Here is a 16642-nt window from a genome sequence, read left to right on the forward strand (position 1 = left end):
ATATCTAATCTCTTTGAGCTTCACTTTTCTTTCCTGCACTTACCGCACTGTTGAGGGGACTCAATGACACATGCAAAGGGCTTAACCTGGCTGGTACAGGGAACAGACCCAGAAGAGGTTAGCTATTAGCATTAGTGTTTAATGATAGGCATTAGTGAAAGCAGATGTAGTTCAATGCCACAAACGAAAAGCAAAATAGAACTGGAATTAGAAATCTAAATAGGATCTAAATGAATTTGCAAATTATTCTTCCCTGCTGAGGAAGTTTAGTTTTTAACTGTTTTATATATACAAATGCATATGCTACAAAGGCAGAATGAAGGTTAATGTCCACAAATAGGTACAAAAATAATATTAGCAAATCTGCTTCTAATTTTTGGATGTTAGAGGCATGATTATGCTTAAAAAAAGTTTTTTTTTATCAAGTTAAAAATAGACCCCCATAACTGAAGTTTAGAAATTAGAAGGAAAATTATTACTCACAACCAACCACATTAACATAATCATTACGATTAGTCTCAATTAACACCATTTTTTTTTTAAATGAATTTTCTTTTGTTCATTGTACTCATTACTGCTTCCTGGTAAGAAGTAATAAACTTACCAAGTGTATGTAAGTTATCCATTCATACTGGTGGTGGGTACCACCTTCTGTTAAAATATTCATAGACAGAATGATAAAACTCTGCTTATACTTCAAGTAATGGTTTGACTTTCAAAGAGAATGCTAAACAGGATCCTTAATCAATTGGTAATAACCTTTCCTGTTTCTACATATTAGGGCCAGTCTGGGCTCCAGCCTCTGCAAGGAACTGTTTTTAGCTTTGGAAGATGACCCTACTGATGGGCTTACGATCAGAGCATCGTCTAGCATTCCTTTGGCACAATTTCCCACTTATTGTGCTTAAGAAAGATTGTAGCTATGCTCCAGGAGAGACTGAGATACACAAAGTAGAGGTTTTGCTATGCGTAAATATGTAAACCCGCCTACATAGCTTTTCCTGAATCCTGGAACATTAAACCAAATGTTCAGTGTGAAAAACAAACACCAACACACTTCCGAGCCTGCCACTCTAGGCCAAGGCTTGTGCATCTTCATTTCTGGCAAGCAGGGTGATGGAAAAGAGCATGAGAGGGAAATTTCAGATATGTCTCCAATAAGCAAGTGCAACAAGGATTTCCTTATTTATCATTGTTTTTGTTGGTTCGTTTGTTTTGCTTTTTGCTTTTGGGCAATTCATCTTTATAGACTTTGAATTTATTAACACCCAGCCCAGAAAATCCTATTGTTAATTGCAGAACTGTTTGTTTTCTCTCACATAAAACCCCACGATTATATAAACATATTTGAGATCAACCAATCTTATTAACTAAAGGAGAGCTGAGTGGCTTTCCCAGAAACATATCGGACAGGCATCTCACCACATCACAACAAAATCTGAAAGCAGGCCACTTGGTGCCCAGTGCCAACGCCACCCACCTGCCGGCTTCCTCAGGTGCACGTGGCTGTCTGGGGACTGCTTTTGCTGAAGGGCCTGCCAGGAGCCCCTCTGAGCTCTCTCCATCTCTGTGACTGCACATCTGTAGGCTCCTTCATCCTCCGGGCCCACAGAGAAGATCTTGAGCGTGAAAGCCTTGGGGCTTAACTTTGAAACCTGGAGCTGCCCTTGACTCGCTCTCTCTTTGTAGTCTTTCTTCAGGCCCAGGACTCCACCGGCATCAACGCGGGCAATTTCAGTGCCGTTGAAGAACCAAATGCCCTGAAGCTGTGGGTCCCGGCCGCTGCCCACTACCAGGCAAATCAGTTCTAAGGGGTTCCCTTCGGTGAACGTACTTTCGGCCGTAATGTTGACTTGAAAATCTGTCACTGGGAAACCAGAATAAGGCAGGTGTTTAGAGAGGCCACTTCATCTGTCCTTGCAGTCACAGAGAGAAAGAGAGATGATACCCTCTGTAAGGTTACCACAGGAATTGCATTTCATGTGGGAGTTCACTTCTGAAGTGGTAGGCAAGTCAAAAGATGCAGTGAGTCAAAAATGCCCTGGACTAGTCCTTAAATCACCCAGAAAGGACAGAAACATAGTTTTCCAAATGCAACTCTATTAAGCAATATGTATGCATAGATGTGTAAAGTACACAGTCATATACAATTTTTCATTAAAAAATATCAACTATTTTTTACTATGTTGAATTGCTGTAAATTGTGATTTTTTTTGCTCTCTTTTTTTGCCTGAGGATATCCAGAGGAATTTTTCTAAGTTAAGAGCACACGTGACGTGTCATAACTCATTGAGTAGTATATCATAGATGCTTGAGGCCAAGAGGACAATTTTTAATAGAACAGAAAAATACTCTGATTAAAAAGAAGTAAAATGATCCACCATCTATATGCTTTTAGCAACTCCTTCCATTGGACTAAAGCCTAGTCTAGAGACACCAAGAATCACAGCTGAGGCCTTTCTGCTTACTTTGACGAAAATATCAATGGATAGTGAAGACTGACACCATTCCAGCACTGTCTAAGACAAGATTTCAAGTTAGAAGCCCCAGTGGATGGGCTCTCAAGAGAGACGGATCGGGCTTCGAATGCCAGCTCCACCTCTCACCAGCTGGGCGAGCCAAGGCAGGAGGGTCTTGAGTGTGTGACGTTCCGGTTCCTCATTTAAAAAAATGTTAAGTCGACTACTTGCCTCACAGGATGGTTGTGGGGACTAAAGTAGGTAATGCTGATAAAGCATTTACGTAGAACCTGGCAAGAAAGGTAACAAAATTCACTTCCATCACTGACTTTGGAATCTATCTAACTGTTTAACAGATCTTACCCCACGTAAAACCTCCCACAGATGATGGGAAAGTTTTGGTAACGGATGGTGGTGATGGTAACACAGCATCGTGAATGTAATTAACAGCACTGAGTTGTATATTTGAATATGGTTAAAGGGGAAATTTTCGGTTGTATATGCATTACTAGAATAAAATTTAAAAAAAATTCATGGAACTGCACAATGCAATGAACCCTAAGTTAAACCATGTTTAATAGTACAATTATAAAAATGCGTTTCATCAATTGTAACAAATGTACCACACCAATGCAAGCTGTAAATAATAGGGTGGTATATGGGAATCCTTTATTTTATGCATGATTGTTCTATAAACCTATAATTTCTCTAGTATAAAAAACAAACTAAAACCTCCCATGGGCAGGGCCAAAACTGAAATGTCCTTCTTCTTAGTTATACTTTCCAAGTGGAAAAAACAAAATTTACTCAAACTTTCTAGAAAATTTTTTAGACCCAACAAAATATTAGGAAAAAAAAAATAAGATGGTATCCCAAAAATACCCACTAGTGTATTAATGAATTTCCTGAGAAGATAATTACCTGCAGGCTGAACCCCCAGAGTCGTTTGATCTGTCTGCTTTTTAGCGATAAGAGTCCAGGTTTCATCTGGGTCCTGAATCCACTCAGTTGCCTCACAGAACAGTTGGCCTTGATCCGAGGGCTGGAGTTTCCCTACTGACAGCCTGAAGTTAGTGGCCCCGAGCTTGTCGAGCCTCACATCACCTGCGGCAAACCTCTCTGTGTACGAGGGCCCAGGAACCAACGTAAAATCTTTGGAGAGGGAGATAATCTCGGTGGCTTGGCTTCTTCCTCCGTCTTGCATCAGGTACCAGGTGACAGAGAGGTGAGTGTGTTGAGCTGTGGCTCTGGAGACCTCACAGGTAAGTTCCAGCGGCTCACCTTCCTCTTTACTGAGAGTCTGAGACCTCATGGTGGCAGAGAGGGTATCTGGAATAACTGGAAACGAAGGAATGATGATAATCTAAACTGGCACAGTACTGATCAGGCTAGTTTATATTTTCAGTTGGTTTTCTACTAGTCTTATGTTTTCCTAACCAAGTGCTTTCCCTATCATCAATGGGAATCTTGACATCTATGTACAGTACATAGGACTCGCAAAGCTAATGGCTCACTGATGTACTGACCCTGACTTTGTTTCATTAACATAGGCTGTAACCAATTTAGCTAATGAGACATGGAGTATCTGAAAAGCACTGGGAGCTAGAAGATAGAAACTCTGATCCTAAATCTGTTCCTATATGACTACATGAACTTAACCTTTCTGGCAAGTCACTTAACTTTCCTGGGCCTTATCCTGCTCTTTTATAAAATAAAGTTCATAAATAATCAATTATAATCTATCATAGCCAAAAATACAATCCTTTCCAAAGTTTGGTAACCATCCTACTACCCTACCACTCTCTCCTTCTTCCTCCAATGAAATCACGGAGTCGAAGCTTATGTTAAAGCAGTACTTAGATTCAGTCTATGAACATTTACTCAGCATTTAATCAGTGCTAGGCACTGTGCTAGGAGCCAAGATAAGCTTTCTCTCCTCAAGGGGCCCAGGGTTAGGTAGGAAAGAGGTCTTATTAATAGCCAGTTATCAGATAACTGGATGAGCGTTAACAATAGTGGTGTAACTAGAACATTGAGAGGAAATAAAGGTGGGAATACTGCCTGAGGCAGTCAGGACAGGTTCCCCACAAGATATAATATCTAAACTTCGTCCTGAAGTATATGTAGGAGTTTCCTAGGGTGAAAAAGGGGTGATAGATATTCCAGGCAAAGGAATAAAATGACAACTGCAAGGACACTGGTCCTCTTCCCCCTAGGTAAATATGCTAGGGAAGGGTTGTTTGAGAATGAGCATTTCCAAGGGAATGACTTATTATCTATGATATTAATACTAGGTCTCTCATCGAGTCAATATTCAGCTCCCAAGAAGGACAGAGTGTGAGGAAAATAATCAAAGCTTCATCTAATGCTGTTACTGTTATCAGTCTATCAGCTGTGAATGAGATCTTGGGAAGACTACACATCCCGTAAATCTTCATGGCAAAGATGATTGGTAAAAATAACCTGACAGTTTCAGAGACTCTGAGATACTTATTTGTGACAAATCTCCAAAATATAGAGAGGGGTAAATGGGCTCTTTCATCAAAGCAAATGGGATGAAATAAAGTCACATCACATTGCAAGGCATTGTGATGGCAGAAACTCGGGCTTCTCAAGGAAAAGGGCCAAGAGCTTACCGATTAGATCTGTCTTCGCACTGTAATTCCCATAGTATTTTCCATCTGTGTTTGGTGTGTGACACTCATACTTGCCCGCATCCTTCACCTGGAGCTCTGAGATGTGCAAAAAGACTGAATCGCCCCGGACCCTCTCCACATAGATTTCCTTCCTCTGCACCCTCGGAGCGTACAATGCATAAGAGAAGGTGTCATCCTTGGTGCTGACGATCTGGACTTCCTGTGATGGGGCCCGTGGCAGGTAAATGGACCACTGGAAATCCTGCTCAGAGGGCCCCCGGTGGCCAGTTACATTGCAGCCAATGCTGACAGGGTAACCCTCGGCTCTGAACAGCGGTCCTCTCTGAACCGTCACTTGTCTTTGGCCAATGCTGAGCTTAGCTTGCAAGTAGGAGAAAGAAAGAGGCATAAAAATAGATTAGCGCTCCAGTACCCAATGTAGCACATTATGTAGTTCCCTGTATTACAATTCTGGTAAATGAGATAGCAGGTTATTAGCTATCATCAACTCAAATGTTCAATGACTTCTTTGGGCTGAGCAGTAGTGCAAAGTCTTGATGAGTTAATTGCTCTTTTATAACTTTAACTTCCATAGTAATCACTAGTCTCTTAAAAAGAAAGCTTAGCTTTGTTGGTGTTATCACAGCCACTTCCATAAAACATATCTATTTATCTAAGTGGCCGGATTTTAATGTAAATTCAGTGCATACAAATTTCCCTTTTACATTATTTTTAGAATGGAAAAATACAAAATAGACATCCTTAAGCCTCAAATTCCAGGGTACCTGCCATGGGGGCTGTCCCCACAGAAGTCCTTGCTGGAGGGGAAAAGTGTTTGGTTCTCCCCCTGGTGCCTCTTGCTGGTTGGTTGGAACTATTTGTAGCTCTTGGCCAGGTCTGATGTAAGACTAGCTAAAATTAGCATCTGAAGAGCAGCCTGTACTTCCTTTCTATACCTTGTAATTTTTTTAAAAGAGCCACTACAGCATAGATTGCTATAAAGTCCAGCAGGATCTGAAATCAGAATTTATTTTAGCTTTTCAGTTGGGACCACTATGGGATGTTCTCTGTTGGAGCACATCTTAACTATCATGTCTAGAGGAGGAAACACGATTAAATGATAACATGGTAAAATTTTCAGAATCAAGCATTCTTCAGAAATCGAAAGTATATGTTTCTTTAGTATGATTAATATTAAAAGCTAGTTTATTTTATGTTACAGAAAGAACAAAGAACAAACGACGGAGATCTTTTGCCAAAGGCCTAGGCCCGTGCAAGGGGAGGATGGGTGGAGAGACATCAGAAGGGCCCAATGGGGAGTGACTGATGAAACTATGGAATTAACAGAGTAGAGGTCATAAGAAGACATGAAAGACATTTGAATGTCTGCTGAAATAGGTGGATCCACATAGAGTACAACTAAAGGAGAGTAGAGTGAGAAAAAAAAAGTGAGGGAAAGGAAAAATGACATTACATATACCATTACATCTAGTCATTCTGGGATGAAAACAATTCTGAAGGCTAGCAGAGGGCCTTCAGAAGAGGGAAGAAAGGGCAAACAGTTACCAGATGGAATCAACTAAAAATTGCATATGTGTATGATCAATTCAAAACTGGTAAAACGGACAAACACCTCACAGGTTTCCAACAATAATATAAAACATATTAATTTTTTGTGAATTGCAGTTAATGTCATATATTATGCTCTTTCGTAATAAGTACTAGGAATAATAGAAGTTAGACTACTTTAGAAAATTTTAAGTTATTACCTACTCTGGTGGTTTGGAGCTATATGTACCCAAGAAAAACATGTTCTTAAACTTAACCTATTCCTGTGGGTGTGAACCCATTGTAAGTAGGACTTTTTTCAGTTAAGGTGTGGCCCACTTCAATCAGGATAGGTCTTAATGCTATCACTGGAGGCCTTTATAAGCAGAATGAAATTCAGATAGAGAGAAAGCCACAGAGGGAGCAGCCGGAAGCTGAACATCAGCAGAACCCGGAAGAGAAGGGAGAGACCAGGAGATGCAGCCACGGGCCTCGCCACGTGACAAGCTAAGGACCACGGATGCCTGGCAGCCAGCCCCAGAATGACAGGGGGAAAGCATCGCCTTGATGACACCTTGATTTGGATTTTCTCTTAGCCTCAAAACCGTAATATAAATTCCCATTGTTTAAGATGAACCACTGTATGTTACTTACTTAAGAAGCCAAAGGAAACTAAAACACCTACCAAAAAGTTACACAGTGAAGGCAGTTTAAGTCACTTTTCAGTGATGCTGACATATATCTTAGAGATATATGCCTTAGAGAAACATGTGCACTGCATACCAGGATACCAGTGCACGGGTTTTCGGAGCAGCACTGCTCATTATAGCCCCAAACTAGAGGCAGCTCATATGTCTGTCAACAGTAGAATGGACAAACGGTGGTATATTCATAAAGCAGAATACAATACAGAAATGAAAATGACTGAATTGCAACTACTTGCAATAACATGGATACTGATTTTTAATGAAAGAAGCAAAACCCTTTTGAATCCTTTTGACTATATACAGAATGAGTCTACTCATATTTATAAGTTTTAAAACAGGCAAAAACACACTGTATGGTTTAGAGATAAATACATAAGGGGTAGCACCAGAGAAAAGCAAGGAAGTGGTTATCCCGAAAGTCGGGAGAGTGGCCGCTTGTGGGGCAAGGGGGAGTTTGTGATCTGGACAGGGCACCCGGCACAGGGTGGGCAGGTGCCTCTGGGGTCCCAGCAATATTCTGTTTCTCAAGCCGAGCAGTGATTGCACCAGTTTTACTTTGTAATTATTTGCTAAACTGTACATTTATGTTTTATTAACTTTTCCTTATGTTTTATATTTCATAATAAAAATGTTGTTAAGAACATGGTCTCTGAGTTACCACTAACCATTCCCTATTGGGGCATGTTTCCCCAAACAATATAATTTTTGGTGGGTAGGCAATACCTCTCCTTTTCCATCACTTTTCAGAGAGATGGTTACCACATTAAAAATATTTAAAAACCAACATTCATTTTAACTGTTTTAATTGCCAATTCAATAAATAATTATTCAAATTTTTATGGTATTTCAGGTGCTTGAGTTTGGGAGAGTCTCTGACTTCTAGATTTTATGGTTTAATAAAGCAGGGTGGTAGTCATTGCTCTCCGAGATATAATAAAAGTGCTTTGAAGAATCGGATGAAGGGAGAGATCACATTTGTTTGGGGTGGGTTAGAGGTCTGTGGAAGACGGCATTTGAGATGGACTTTGATGGACTAGAAAGATTATGGCAGGGTCAGTGTCTCCCCACTTTTAGGTGAAGGGGCTTCTTGACTAGACCGTGTGGGTACAGAATCAAAAGACTTGCTGAAGAATAGGAGACGTTCATTTGAATTGGGGGAGGGTTGCATGAAGGTTAACTGGACAGGAAATTTGAGTCCGGAGCATGAAGGACCTGATTTTCATGTTTAAAAGTTTGGACTTGATTCATTCGAGCAATGGGAAACCACTGGAAATGTTTGAACAAACTTAGAAAAAATAATCTGACGGTTGTTAAGATGATGGAAGTTAGAAACAGACATGAGGTAATTACAGTAGCTTAGGAGGGAGGTAACAAAGGCAGTAGGGATGTAAAGAAGGGACTATAATTTAAGATCCATGTGGAAATAAAATCTATAGAATTTTTCAGTGTCTTAGATGTTTGGAGGTAGTAGGGATGGATGGAGGGATAGGAGGTAGGAGGAAATCAAAGTAGATACCCAGGTTTTTATGAGGTTGGTTGGAAGAATGGTACTCTCAACAGAAATAAGATTTCAGAAACAGTTACTGTTGTGTATTCAGGGGAAGGGAGAAAACAATGCATTCGTCTTGAAAATATTAAATTGGAGTTCCATGGAGTAAAGATAAAGAGATGTCCAGTAAATACCTGGAAATGAATATACCTATATCTATCTATCTATCTATCTATCTGTCTATCTATCTATCTATCCATCCTGTAAAAGTAAATACAAATCCAAAAAGGAAAATAAAAAGATTTACTTTTCCCTGGTGCAAAAGGGAGTCTTCTCCCCCCACCCCCCACTCTTTTCTTTCAGCATTTACCTTAGAAAACTTGTAAGTTCTTTCTCTGTCCCTTTGAAATGCATGTCAATCTTTGTTAAAGGTTAAATAAGCCTTTTGCACATTTCACCACTGGAGAAGGTTTCCTAAAGGAAGGAAACCATTACTTGAAGATCAAAGAAGATATCTCTCATTTTCCTGGGAAGAGATGAGGATAACATCAGGGGTACTCCTGGCTTCAAATTGTAAACCTACCTCCAGTCCTAAAGGTAGGAGAAATATCTTGAGAACATGTATATAATTGGTTGTTTCTGCTTAGCTACATAAAAAGGGTGAGCTTTCTTTGTGTCTCTGCAATCTCTTTAGCAGATGCCCATAATGCATCACATTCTGGTTTAATGCTCATTCAACAATAAGATTTGGTTTTCTTTATCTTGTACCTTTTTGGAGAGGTTTTCTGGGTTGGGGGAAGATTTTTTTGGTAATTATATTTCCCCAACAGTACTTTAAAATCTACTCAACTCTGAAAATATTTGTGACCTAATCCTTTCAAAAACTCTGTGATGGTCCCATATTTAGCAAGGTCAAAACTCCTAAGTGGTTGATCCAAACTTGAACTCAGATCTGAAACTGCCAAATCTATTGTTGTCTTAATGGCTCCTCACTGCCTCCTGTGAAAGCCTGTTTATATCCAAGGAGAGTCTGTGCTATAGATGTAGATTAGGTCAATTGCATTTAACTATTGGGAAGTGTTAGGGAATCTAAGGCAGAGGGCTAAGAAGACATTACTAGAGAATCTCTATCTAGGGGACAGGATGAGGAAGAAAACCCACAAAAGGAAGAGTAAGGGAGGTAGGAGGACAGCCAGGACAGTGGCTAAGAAACCGAGGGAGGCAAAATGTTCCAAGAAAGGCTTCTCACAGCACTGCCAAATGCTGCTAAGGGACCAAGGGGTTGAGGACTCTAAAGGCAAAGTAAAGTTCATTTCGTTTGATGATGAGGGTGTCAGTGGAGACCTTTGAAAAAGACATTTCAATAGAACAGAAGCAGCAGTTTTCACGGGATAAGAAGTAACTGCAGAAAGTGTAAACTTCATCAAGAAGTTTCATGGAGAAAGGAAAGAGAAGAATAAGATGGAAGCAAGAAAGAGTAGCTGGATGGGGAGAAGTAGTGAAGGCCAAGAAGGACATGGCACCATTACAAGTTTATAGGTGGAATGAAGAGCTGTAGAGGGGTAGAGGTGGACAAAGCCAGAGAGGGGATGATTATTGGAGTAAGGTCTTAGTAGAGGTTTGAGGTCAAGAACATGGTTGGGAGGGCACTGCTTTCTGAGAAGAGTGAAGGAAATGTTATGGGGTTCCACAGATGTTTTTGAGGTGGAAAGGAAGGACTGACAGAGGTCATTTCAAATGGCCATGCATTGGGATCACACACTGAAGCATTTTATTATAAATATATTCTCAGCAGTCCAGTAATTGTTCCAAGTACATATCTCTCCAACTCCTAAAGGGTGAAATATCTCAGAGAATTGTCCCATTGCTTTCTCTTCTAAGAACAGTGGGTTAGTTACCTTTCTTTGCACAACAGCCCAAGTTCTCGTTGACTGGCACACAGCTCAGCATTTATGTACTAACATTGAAGTCACACTTTTAAAACATTAAAAATTCCTAATGGTACTGGCTTAAAATATATATATATCATGGGGATTGTCAAACTGACCATTTCAAGTTGAAACATATAAAAGGGCTGATAATTGACCACTTTTCATACACAAAAACAGTAATTCAAATGGTTCTGCCTTATACAAAACTTACCTGGGAACAGCAAATAAAATAAGCAACTTCTTTTCATATACAAAAACCCTATATACTTGGAGGATAGGCTAAGCTTCCATCCACAATTAAGTGGAATCTTTTTTTTTTCTCCCCATGAATAACATCTCATGAGTAAAACACCACCCCATTCCCAGAACCCTCCCATGTTAATGGCCTTTATTTGTAAGGCAGCTCGTCAGGGTGAGGCAGGCAGAGCTAACTGCTAACTGCTAACTGCTTACCCTTGACATTGACATCAGCACCACATCCTTACCAGCATCATCTCCTTACAGGATTAATCAGTCTTTATATTTATATTTTAAAATGCATTAAGACAAAGAATACATCTGCTCAACTATGTAATTTATCAGTTGAGCATCATTTAATTAATTTCCTTCATTTCCCCTCTGTGTTTGACAAATGGCTGGCTTCCAAAGCTTTTCCAGGTTATCTCCTGATTTATGTAATCGCCACATGAAAACTGTGGTTCTATACAAGATTAGTGCTCAGAATGAGTCAGAATTTGGAAGAAATAAATATTTAACCCAGTTTAGGTAATTGTTCAAATGAGTTAAGGAAAAGCTTCCAACTTCCCCTTTTTACACCTTTATTAATGTTCCTTCCTCCTAGGCCTTCCAGCCTGCTCAAAAAAAAAAAAAAAAAAAAAAAAAAGAGAATTTGTAATTCTCTTATTGCACAATTTAAGCCCACAAGGCAAAAATGCTGTCTAAATATAGAAAGCACATACACTTGAGAATCACACTCAGACAACTGAACAGGATAGGCAGCAACACGTCAGTCCCCAAAGGATCACCACTAGTCTTTGATTGCTATCCATCAAAGCCTGCCAAGCCTGTCCGGTCTGGTGGCATCAATTTGCTAGCAACAGGCCTGGTAACTTCCCCTGCAGATAGCCCTCTCCCCCCAAGGCTCTTTCAGAATCTGATCCTTGCATCCAGCCCTCCAAAGTTCCTTGAGACCTGAACCCAGTTTAACTCAACCAATGTTTATTAAGCAACCCCTCTGTATTGAATGTATGCTGGTCCCTTTTACTTCTTTAGCCACATCCCTGGTCACACCAATGACAGCTATTTAGCCCCTATATTGTCCCAGCCATTCAAGTCTCTGCACTAACACAATCCATTCTCTCTAAAGCAGGGGTTCAGAACCTGGGGTCCCCACATAGGATTAAAGAGTTCAAAACTTGGATGAAAAAACTTGCATGTTTATCTTCCCTAAGCTCTAATGAAAATTTAGTATTTCCTTCAGTTATGAATGTAAACAAAAAACCACAGAATCATTATCAACAACTGTGACTTGGCCACCAATTGCGACCACAGATATTTTCACATCACATTATGGCTGTAGCAGATATCTTGAAATGTTGTTTATACTCATCACTACTTTGAAGTTTGGTAGTTAAGAGACCCATCTCTAGAGCTTATTTAATGTGTATAGAAGCCCATAAATTACTATATCATGATTTCTTTAAACTATTTTGATAACTGCATTTCAATGATTTACTTCCTCTGTAGTCCAAAGTATTTTATTTTATGCATTTAAAAATTATTCTGAACAGGGTCCATGACCTTCACCAGATGCCAGAGGAATCCACGGCACAAAAAAAGCACTGCTACCTCCCTGCGCAGTTCATCTGATTCTCCTGTTCACATCCAAAGTTTCCTCTTCCTCCACCCTGTTCTAAAATGTGTAAATGCCTCCACCTAAGCCTGCTTCATGTGCCCCTCAGCAGAGCCCAGTGGATCTTCCTGCCCCCTTTTGAGTCCCTAAGTAGTCAATTCCCACTTCAGCTAACAGGTGAAGTCCAGAACCTTCTTTCAGCTTAGCGTAAAATCACTAAGTACTCTCATAACCTTTCCTTCTACTCAGCCACATCCCCAGGTACATTTACCAAGTCAAGCCCTAACATTAGGCAAACCTTAGGGTCTCCTCTCAGTCTGGGGAGCAAAGCCTCTCACTCTCTCTTAGGATGGGTTAGCCCAGGAAGATGAGGTAAAAGCAGTTCAGGCAAAACTGACAATCCAAATGCACAAACACAACATAAATACATATGAAAAAAGAGTGGGATCAGGTACATGGACCTTCAATCAAGCAATTTTGCATCCCTGGAACTCAAGAATGCCTAGGTAAGCCATGAACCACAATTAGTAAAAGCCAAAAATTATTTCCAACACCAGAAATATGTGGTATAGTTGTTCCTACAGAGACCAAATTATCCGGCTTCATCACCCAACAGCCTCCAGGGTGCTAGCTCCAGTGATAACAAAAACATGCAGAATTACAAAACTTACTCAGAAAGAGGATGAAAGATGCCACATGTGGGATGCGTGCCATTTGGACCAGTACAGACCTTTCCTGGTAGTGTCACTGAAGTTGCTTAGAAGCTGGTGACAAATGCTATGTTCTTGCTACAAAGGTAAAGAGGAAGCAGTGATGTGGTTTTCAGCCCACTGAGAAACAGAGATGGCTGCAAAAAGCAAAACTGGTTGCTTTATATGGTTCTTTGCTAATCACTCAAATTGGGTTTGAAAAAATTATCTCTGTGGTTAGGTAGACAAATACAGATAGACATAAGAAAAGATGAGCCTCATTCTGGCTAAATATGTATCATTAGGTAATCATGGGAGAATTGAGGAAAACTAAATACATAAAGAAGGAACCAGAAATTTTCTCTTCTCGGCCCACACCTCTCCTTCCGTCTTGGGACAGAAATGAGAGAAGGGAACCTGGAAAACAGGAACCTGGGTGATACAAGGGGTAATTAAGACAACAGATTCCAGTCAGATTTTCTGGGTTTGCACACAGACCCTACTTTTAGTCTCTGTGTGACCCTAGAAAAGTTAATCAACCTTTACTAGCCCTCAACTATAAATGAAGATACTAATAGTATGTACCCCAGAAGATTGCTGATGGATGAATGAAATAATTCATTTAAAGCACCGAGAACAATATCTGGCACACAAGAAGTGCTCAACTGAATATTAGCTACCACCATCACCATCACGGAACATTTAACTGACTCTTCATCTGCACAGAACGGGCCTGGGGCACCAAGGATTGGGGAGGGGATGGTACTTAAATGCAACAGTTGGCACTGAAATCTAGGCCAACCGAATGCTACTGTATTCCTAGAAGGAAAAACCATAGGACGGATGAGCTCACTAAGGACAGCAGTTCTTTAGGTCAAACCTAGATCTAGATAGGTCAGTAACAAACGGGTCTGCTTTAGGCAGGTTACAGGCGGGTCCCTGAGTCATTCATTCATCCATCCATCCATCCAACTATTAGTACTTCTATGTGCTGGGTGTTGTGGTAGGTCCTGCCCATGTAAAAAGATGTTCATAACCTGGCCTTTGTTCTCAGGAAGCTTCCACTTGATCAAATAATCACAATGCAATGTGGCAAGTCCAGCAGTCAGTGTGGCCTCTGAAGGGGATGGGAGAAGTTGGGGGCAGGAGAGAAGATCAGACTCTTAGACTGGGCCAAATGAGACAACGAAGGAGAAAGGTGGCCCAGGTACAGTCTAGCATGGAGAATGATGCACGAGACAGTCCTTTCCCACTGGAAGAAGACAAAAGTGTGAGGCTGGTGTGAGAGAAGGGTCTGTAGATGTAGCTTTGGGCAGATCTTAGTGTGCCATGCATGCCAGGCCTAAAGTCTCAGCATTTACCCCATTAAAAGAAGAGATCTTAAGATGAAAAGAGCATGGCCTAGTCGGATTTTTCTTTTAAATTGAATTGCATACTTACACATAGCTTACTGGCTGAAAGGTGGATATGAGAGACAGAGCTAGAAACAATAAGGCCAGTTACAATTTTTGCAGTTGTCTGTGTGAGCAATGATGAGATCCTGAATTAGGAGGGATAGGTGAAGAAATAACAAAGTATTTACTAAGCACCCCTTTACGACAGGTACCCTGCCAGGTGCTAGAGATCCATACACAACTGAAGTACAGTCTCTGATCTTAAGGAACTTGTTTATGATAGTGGAGCATGGTGGAGATGAGCAGGGAACAAACAAGAATATGCTTGAGTATCACACAAGGTGAAATAGGTGAGGTCCTCTAACAGAAATACAAGTTCTGTCAAGGGAGATAGATATTTGAAGGAAGGAGAGAGCATACCTAATTTAGGGAGAACAGGACTTTGGGAGAATCTTCAGGGAAAAGTTGGCATTTTAACATAGGATTTATTTTCCTGGTGGGAATTGTAGTGGAGTGGGGTTACATTTTACAAACTCAGATCTGGAAGCCTCTAACTTCTGTCCTTTAAAATTTGTGTTACTTCTTCTATGGTTTTATTCATTAGCAACTACACTTGATCATTGGCCCCCAAGGTCAGTCAACCCACCAACATTAATGCTTTTAGTGAAAGGCCCTGCATTTCCCTTTTCAAGGTGCTGTGCAAAATCTGAAGGATAAAAGTAGTGTAAATGGGCCCTCCCGTCCAGGAACTTGGAATCTACTTTAATAAACAACAGAGCAAGAAACAGTAGCCATATAAGGCAGCATGTGTCGGGTGTCCAATTCATGGCTTAGGATAGAAATAGTCTAAGAATTGATAGGCTAGAGAGGCCACTGTGTCAGGGAGCAGCCAGGGATGGTCATTCAGAAGAAGCTGGTTTTAAGTAAGTCGTTAAGAGATCTTGGTATGATTCAAATAGGCAGAGAGGAGAGGGAAGGACATGCAGGTTGTATTTAGGGAATAATAAAAGTGCAGTTTGACTTGAATGGAGTCTTCAAACTACCTCCCCAGGCTGTTAACTGTAATACCAGTGGAATCTGAAGTAAAGGAATTTGTTCACCATTTCAGATGGAGAAATTATGGCTCACCTCCAGGCACCCAACATTGTAGGCAAATGCACTGCATCAGTTAGTTATTGCTGTGTAATAAACAACCACAAAACTTCCATGACTTACAACAATAGACATTTATTTTTGTTCATGAGCCTGTGGGTCAGCTGGGCACTTCTGTTATTCTGAGTGGGGTTTGCTCATTTATCCGTGGTCAGCTGGAAGGAGCAGGATGGTCAAGAGTGGCTTTAGCTCGGACGACTTGGCTCTCGCCCACATGTCCCTCACATCTCTACCAGGCTAGCACAAGCACATTTTCATGGTGATATCAGGGGTCCAGAAGAACTAGCAGAAACACACTAGCACTTTTTAAAGCTTCCACTTGCATCATGATTGCTAACATCCCACAGGCCAAAGCAAGTCACATGGCCAAGTCCAAATTCAAGAGATGGGGAAATAGATTCCACCTCTTTCACCAGGGGAAACAGCAAAGTAAGGGCAATGGGAGACGTAAAGAACTGGGACATCAATACAATCAATCTACCTCATGCACTAAAAAGAGAATTATTTTTCGAAATAAGCACTGACAATCATTTCCAGTAATACAGAGTAATACCCAGTATCCATGAAACACAGACAACCAAGTAAATGCTATGCAACTTCTCATTCCTGGCTGTTATCAAAATATATTTTTTTCTCTTTCCATTTTAGTGGCTCCATTTCTGCCAGAATTCAGCATTGATGGGGGGTGGGGTGGGGGATGTTTCTTCCTTTCTGGAGGATAAAAAAAGAAGCTTTCTGTTGTCAAGGAAAAAAGAAAGAAAAAACAGAGCCAACAATAGAGACAG

The 16642-nt window shown here is 40.6% G+C and overlaps 1 protein-coding gene across 1 annotated transcript in view; it reads right to left on the bottom strand.

The window, feature by feature from the left end:
* The window catches only part of CD101 (CD101 molecule), a 39173-nt gene extending 25763 nt beyond the window's left edge, over positions 1–13410 (bottom strand). The window contains 4 exon segments of the mRNA XM_037815048.1: positions 1481–1867; positions 3381–3797; positions 5096–5476; positions 13294–13410. Of these exon segments, the coding sequence (XP_037670976.1) occupies positions 1481–1867; positions 3381–3797; positions 5096–5476; positions 13294–13336 (1228 nt within the window). The 5' untranslated portion in view covers positions 13337–13410.
* Between the last annotated feature and the right edge of the window lie 3232 nt (positions 13411–16642).

Source organism: Choloepus didactylus, chromosome 2 (assembly GCF_015220235.1).
Source record: "Choloepus didactylus isolate mChoDid1 chromosome 2, mChoDid1.pri, whole genome shotgun sequence".
In the NCBI taxonomy this organism is placed as follows: domain Eukaryota; kingdom Metazoa; phylum Chordata; class Mammalia; order Pilosa; family Megalonychidae; genus Choloepus; species Choloepus didactylus.